At 44.2% G+C, this 7,286-nt stretch overlaps 1 protein-coding gene across 1 annotated transcript; it reads left to right on the forward strand.

Annotated features, from left to right (window-relative positions):
• The first annotated feature begins 610 nt into the window (after window positions 1-610).
• On the forward strand, window positions 611-6,316 carry LOC122887126 (kidney mitochondrial carrier protein 1). Its single transcript, XM_044220047.1, has 9 exons — window positions 611-861; window positions 977-1,124; window positions 1,540-1,634; window positions 1,859-1,944; window positions 2,787-2,882; window positions 2,986-3,110; window positions 3,565-3,688; window positions 4,415-4,495; window positions 5,061-6,316. Exons 1-9 carry the CDS (start codon window positions 798-800, stop codon window positions 5,100-5,102), a joined length of 861 nt encoding a protein of 286 aa, XP_044075982.1. The 5' UTR covers window positions 611-797; the 3' UTR covers window positions 5,103-6,316.
• The last annotated feature ends 970 nt before the right edge of the window (window positions 6,317-7,286 follow it).

A 7,286-nucleotide genomic window follows, 5' to 3' on the forward strand; every position in this document is an offset into this window, starting at 1 on the left:
TTACTGTTTTGAGTTACAGGTGACAGTGTGTAATGATAATGTCCTCCTACAAAGATGCTAGAATTGAACATCAATTAACTATAAGACAGTAAAGAACAGTGCTTCATGTAGTAAAGCTGCAAATACAGCAGTATGTATCATTAAGCATCTCTATCAATAAAATTAAATGTGGTTTTAAGTGGGGTTAGAGGATTACTGATACAAATATGTATAGGCCTACAGCACATCTGATATAGTACAAGAAATATTATTGACATATGGTTTCATGTTATTTATTTATGTATTTGTTTGTTTATGTAGTGGGAGAACCCCTAAATTCATTGTGTTCGTTTCCATGTGTGCTTATATTTAATGGTTTACTGCTTTAATGGTTTACTACTCATTCAAACCAAAGAAAGCTCTCAAATTTGGGACAGATTTAGAATATTTTGACTTATGTGTGAGGAATTTTCCTGACAATATAAATGAATTGAATTGTTCGTTTGTCGTTTTTTTGCGGGGAAGACTGCTATCAAAGTAAGCAACAATGTCGCCTACTTCATGATCTCGTGGCTCTTTTCTACTCTCTGGCACGGTTGCTTAGCAACAGGCAGTGGGCGGGGAGAGTGAAGACAGTGGCCAGTGGTGGGAGGAGCTTCGTCTAAGACCGGCGGCGGGGAGGGGGGAGTCTTCAAACGCCGGGCAGGGATTGAAACGCAGCTGCATCTTTAAAGTATTAGCAGCCTACTTTAATATTGGTCCCCCCGCCCCGCTTCGCCGGTAGGTTTTCACTGTGACTCGACGCACGGCTGGAGAAAATGTCTAACGTCAACTGGAAGCCCTTTGTTTTCGGCGGGCTAGCATCTGTGACGGCGGAATGCGGTGAGTGATGAGTGGAGAGCGTTAGCGGCCGAGCTGCGTGGAGTACTATTAATTAGTTCAATCTCTGTTGTGATTTACAGCCTTGTAAAGTAGTATCCCATGGTTTGCGTTGCAGGGACCTTCCCAATCGACCTAGCCAAGACGCGTCTTCAAGTTCAAGGCCAAGTTGGCGACAGCAAATACCGAGAGATCCGCTACAGAGGCATGCTCCATGCTATAGTCAGGATATGCAGAGAGGAGGGGCTCCTGGCACTCTATTCAGGGTGTGTGTGTGTGTGTGTTTTGTCTCGTCTCTGTACCGTTGTCTTCCTAACCTTGTGCTTACTACATAAGTATTGGACGTATACTTTGATTATTCTATTTCTTCTAAATGTTTACACTTCTCTTTTTTTGTACACTTCCTGTTTTTGCAACAGCCATTGCCCCGCCTACCTTTACCTCAACCCTTTTGCAGCCACAGATATGTCTTAGCCTGTCTCAGGGTTGCATTTTTTCCCTTATGTTTTGAGATTTTTACAGTGTAATGTAAGTGCAAAGCTCACAAAGTCGAGGTGTGTGTGAGCCTGGTGCTGGGGGGCAATGACTTTTAGGGAACTGGCTGGATCAGGAACCACAGTTTTGTAAAGCCCACTGAGTTATTGTGGTACTGGGTAATAAATATAAACTTGACTTTTACAGAATTGCTCCTGCCATGCTGCGCCAGGCCTCCTATGGGACCATAAAAATTGGCACATACCAGAGCTTTAAGCGACTGCTGGTTGACAGACCAGAGGGTGAGTCCCAGTTTCTTTCTCTGACACACACACACACATTTCGTTAGGCAGTGACCTGCCCCCATTGACACATCTGCACATTCCTCTTGAAGGGGAGGTGCAGATGTGTGTGTGCGACCTATTTATGTCCCCTAATTTTTTTTTTTCAAGTGCTTCTGTAAAACAATGTAAAGATAAAACTTGTTCACAGTTGTAGTCTGTCTCCCATTCTTCTCCCCTTTCAGATGAGACATTGCTGACTAATGTGATGTGCGGCGTTCTCTCTGGAGTCATCTCCTCCTCCATCGCCAACCCCACTGATGTGCTGAAGGTAGCTATTTGCACACATGAAGATTGTGTTGGATCTCCTTGTTATTGTCCTAATGAGTGTGCAGTCAGTTTCTCCAAAGCAGTAGAGCAGGTTTGACAATTTCTTGGAAGTGCAGCAGTCTTCTTTCATTTTGTATTGTTTAGTTTAACATACAGCTTTAGGTAATTGTTTTGAAAAACTGCCGGATTAACATGCCCTGTCTAGATGAGTCTGTAACAGCTCCGGGCTGTAGGTGTGCTCTTTTGATAGCATGCCGAGTAGAGCGAAGGGTATCATGGTGCTATCAAGACCCCGCTTGTGGATTATTTATAGACTGAAGCCTCTAAGGCTTAACATAGTGTTCTGTAAATTATATGGGTGCATGAATATGGTGTGTGTGTGTGTGTGGCCACACTTATCTGCACTCATAATGTTTTGCCCAGCCACTTCTTCGCCATGCCCCGTTAGGCCTAATGACCTCCTCCTGTTCACAGTGTGCTTGTTAAGAGTTAACAGACAAATGGATGTGGCTGCGAGTTTGGAACATTGCATTTTCATCACGGTGCGTTCTAGCTGCGCCCGCCAAGTCATCATGGAGCCAGACAGCGAACCAAGGCTGATCTGTAAACAGCAGTCAAGCAGGGACTGGAGAATTCCTGGAAACAAGGATAGAGATAATACTTTTGGACACAGTGCTTGCCAGTAATCACTACTAACTTTTTTTGCTTTTGCATTCCGACAAGAGTACGATTAATACACCCCGTACTTGGCTTGGTGAACCTACAGCACTCTACACTGGTTGTGCATACTTTCATTGTCTCGAGTGTCAAGTTTATGGGCGTTCCCTCTGTCTGTCCTCCCAGATCCGCATGCAGGCTCAGGGAAATGTGATCCAGGGCAGTATGATGGGCAACTTCATCAACATCTACCAGCAGGAGGGAACAAGAGGACTGTGGAAGGTACAGAACACCTGAAAGTAGTCATGGGTTTCAGGTAGCACGGACATTGCTCTTTAATATTCAAATCTTCAATCTTGTAACATTCTCTCTCTTTTTGCCTCAGGGCGTCTCTCTAACGGCTCAGCGGGCGGCCATCGTGGTCGGGGTGGAGCTACCGGTCTATGACATCACCAAGAAGCATCTGATCCTGTCAGGCTACATGGGGGACACCGTGTACACACACTTCCTGTAAGTTTGCAGTCACCTGGACGACATCCTGCTGTCTCATGTGATGTTATCGACTGGAGGAAATTGCTTGTCAGGGCAAGACATATTTCAAAATTTTAAGGTGGAACTAAGAAATGATACACTGTCCTGTTCAACATATGTATGTGTTGACCATCATCATTATTGCCTACTGAGCTATCTCAAGTCTTTTGAAATATGGTTGTTTGATTGTACCTGGAAGTAAGCAACTCTCAATGCTCAATTGATATAACACAATAGTTCAACCCATAGACAATTAATAAAAGCTTTTCTAAACACTCAATGTGTATTAGGTTAAATTGTCAGCCTTGCAGGAAGTTACATTTGTGTCAGCGGCACACACACCACCTCGGCAATGGCTGTTTAGATTTAATTAAGGGACAAATATAAAGAATCTACACACTATCATTTAAACGTGTGTCTTGTCGTGCCGCAGGTCCAGCTTTGTGTGTGGTCTGGCGGGGGCTTTGGCCTCCAACCCAGTGGACGTAGTCCGGACACGCATGATGAACCAAAGAGGAGGAGCTCTGTACCAGGGAACAGTGGACTGTATACTGCAGGTCAGTGACAGTCCCCGAATGGAGAAAATCAACATCTTACATTTGTTCCAGTTCAGATTGTGTTTGTAGATGACTAAATTAAAGCAGCACTCCAGCGATTTTGCAAATGAAGATCAGTTTACTCGTCATGGGCGCTACTATTCAGCCCATGAAAACAGTTGTATAATGTCTTTTGTGGCTCTGGAGGGAGCTTTTAAAGTCTGAGAAAATAACCCCTGATAAAGATGTGTGCTAGGCAGGGTGGGAACAAAAAGATACTGTTGGTTGCATTCTGGGAAACATAGGATCCAATGTCTTGAAGCTTGACCCACACTAGGGACTAAAAGTCAGCAAATCTCACCCTCAGCTACTAAATTTGACTATTCTACTTTTTTTTTATTTGTCTCTTGTGACTCCCAAAGCTTTATAGAAGTGCAGTAATGCATCTTGGAGTGCCCTTTTAATTTAAGTACAGGCATCTTCATGAGTTTTATCTGTGAATTACCATGCAAATGTTGTGACATTTAAAGCAGCCAACAGTGTCAAAATTATTTGATTTTGATTGATAATCACTGGCCCATTGCCAGGAAGTGTGTGTGTGTGTGTGTGTGTTTGATTTTTGCCTCCTGTGAAGATTAATGTTTAGTATAATGTAGTTATGTTGAACGCCCAGAGAGGACTTTAGAACGGCCGTCAGAGGATAATAAGATTAAGATGGGTTTTTAACAGGTTTGTTTTTCTTTTCAGACGTGGCGCTCCGAGGGCTTCATGGCCCTCTACAAGGGTTTCTTTCCCAACTGGCTCCGCCTGGGCCCGTGGAACATCATTGTATCCTTTAACCATCTCATTAGTGCAGCAGTCTGTTTACATATATCCACTGTGATGCAATATCTTTTGAGCTGGAGAAATCAGTGGGGAGAAGTTGTCAATTCTGTTATGCATTCAGTGACGTGTGGGATTCCAAGCCATGCTCCAGTGGAGGACAGCTTAGCTTAATGCTAGCTAACGCTTTTATGAAACTACTGCCTCATTACCCCACTGCCCGTGGTTAGAGAGGACGTATGGGGGTCCTCAATGGGGGGTAAGAGGAAGAGGGAACGGTGGTGAGAAAAAAGGAAGGAGCAGAGAGGGAACTTTATGACAGTCTTTCTGCAAAGGCCAGAGAGTTACAGGGGGAAGAGAGGTGCTGACGGGTCGTCATCGTGCTCCAACCAGGCCTGAACAATGTAATGAGATTATTGACTTGTTACAGCAGAGTAGACTGAGGTAACAAGGGAGGCTTTGAGCTGCATTACAGAAAGCGCCAAAATCCCTCAGTGAGCCTCACATTCTGCTCAACAAAAATGTCCACTCCTCTTGCCTGTTCCTTCTTGTTCCTTTACTCTGTGTCCAGTTCTTCCTCACATATGAACAGCTGAAGAAGATCAATGTGTGACTGGCAGAGTGAGACGGTGAAGAAGAGACGAGTATGAGCGCACACTCTGAGATGAGCTGAGAGGACCAAAATCTGGATGGGGATGGATCCTTGATGGAACCACTGAACGGGGGCAGGGGGTTTATGTAGACCTGTGTGTGAGTGGCGGCATGAGAATTTGCCTGATTCCTGTTTGGGCTACATGTCTCCTAAAGTCTGTGGCAAGTGTGGAAGACACTCCTATCTGATGTTTTCGCTCATCTGAATGCTATGTTAAGCTCATTTAAATTTGATACTGGCCCCTTAGATTCATGTCATCTAATTTATTGACGGGTAAATGGCAGAGAAATGTAAGACGCAAAAACTGGCCAAGACTCTAATGTCACGAGGGGTTTTCAGTCTTCTACATTTACAAGCGGTCTCCAAACGAGTGCCTTAGTTTGTGATAGAGGCTGCCTGCGCCTGAGTTGCATAAGTACTGAGAATGTTGGATAGCAGCTGACATTTGCAGCGATCATTCCCTTTTTGGACAGAAAATAGTTTGTGTGCACGAGTCAACAAACTTGGACTAGGATGTGGTGTTTTTCTTTTTTCTATATTTCTAAGTTGGGTGTGTGGACAGGTGAAATTATTTATACTAAGTCTCCCCCGGAGTATTTAGTAAAGAGCCAAGAACGCATCACTGTATACTGCAATAAATAACAGCCTGAAGACCAGTGTGGGTGCTCAGGCAGGACACACGCACACACACGCCCATATGTGGCGAGCCTAGTGGTCCCTCATGCCAGCAAGTGCAGTCAGTAAATATAATCTGGGGCAGCTGGGTGTTGACCCTGCACTCCCTGCGTTCTTGTGTTATCATCATATACGATGCTGTAAAGACTTATTACAAACGCAGACGTTATTACATATTATATCCCACACCGCTTTAGGTTTAGACCACTGGGTCAGATTAGGGTATCCATGGCACGTCATTTGACGATGTTTAGTGCTTGAAGGCACTAACACCACTGCACATGATCCACAGTTAACTCCAGGTACATTTTCATATGCTGTATTTGCACGCTGAATGCTTTTCTGTGAGCTTTCATTGCAAAGAATGAATATGCTGCTGATGGTGTGTGAGCTGCCAAAGTGTAAGCCAGTGTAATTTTGTCATATTTTTGATACTTTTGATGTTGATGTAAAGGCTTCTGCAGCCCTGTATATTTGAAATAAAAGTGACAAACCCACTATGCCAGTGTTTTTTTGATTTGTTTTCACCACAGTGTGGCGCTGTGGCGCTATACACTGGCACACCACAACTCGACCCAGATGAAACCAATAACTGTTTATGAGTCTTATTAAATTCCCAACCCTCATCTTTGAGGCCACAAATCTAGCACAGTTGTGTTGTTTCTGAGGGATTGCCCAGTTTCTTTCAAACACACATGTTCATGCAGCATCCCACAAACAATCACTTACTATGAATTATTCAGAGGAATCTAAGATGTAATTGTTCTTTTATTTCGGTGGGTAAATTCCCAGTTTTCCCTCCTCAGAGTTGTTTTGAGGAGATGATGGGAGCTCGAGGGAGCGCAGTGGGAAACTGCCGTGAACTCGCAGTCTCTCTGTGTACATGTGTGCCTTGTTCTTTTATTTAGGGAGCATCACCATGGGACTTATTACTTGTGTGAGAACTGTTATTGTTGTATCTGCTTCATCTAAGCCACCATAGGTTGCACTGCCACATTAGTGTTGGTGTGACATGCATGGTTGTGTTGAATAACTCAATTCCAAACAATGCCACAGAGTGTGATGGGTCTGTATGCTGGTTTAAACACAAAAACACCCCGTACTGTCCATAAATCGAGTTGAATGAGGGAAAAAAAGAATAATGTGTGGCTTGTGCCAGGATTTGGCATCTATAAATTGACATTATAGGCTGTTGCCTGGCATCACATCTCTGGCACAGTCCTCTATAAGCTGGACAAGTATGGCCATGGGGGATTCCAGCAGTCACAGACATGCTACATTATGGGTATTATTTGCTGCCTGGCCCAAGGGTGCAGGGGGCTGGCTCTATTGTGTTCCAGGGATCAGAGTGATCTTTTGTGTCAGAGGGATAAGGCTCTGCTCTGCTCCAAACACCCTGCCCTTTTTCTCTCCTTTTTTGTTCTTTCAGCCATTTCTTAGATGAAAACGCCGCTCACTGCAACACACGGG

This window comes from Siniperca chuatsi, linkage group LG13, assembly GCF_020085105.1.
Source record: "Siniperca chuatsi isolate FFG_IHB_CAS linkage group LG13, ASM2008510v1, whole genome shotgun sequence".
NCBI classification, from domain to species: domain Eukaryota; kingdom Metazoa; phylum Chordata; class Actinopteri; order Centrarchiformes; family Sinipercidae; genus Siniperca; species Siniperca chuatsi.

Excerpts from the sequence above, each read along its gene's own strand:
- LOC122887126 (XM_044220047.1), top strand. The coding sequence starts at position 798 with ATGTCTAACGTCAACTGGAAGCCCTTTGTTTTCGGCGGGCTAGCATCT. Across the intron at positions 3,689-4,414 it reads CAGTGGACTGTATACTGCAG|ACGTGGCGCTCCGAGGGCTT; the intron begins GTCAGTGACAGT and ends TTTTCTTTTCAG. Across the intron at positions 4,496-5,060 it reads TGGGCCCGTGGAACATCATT|TTCTTCCTCACATATGAACA; the intron begins GTATCCTTTAAC and ends CTCTGTGTCCAG.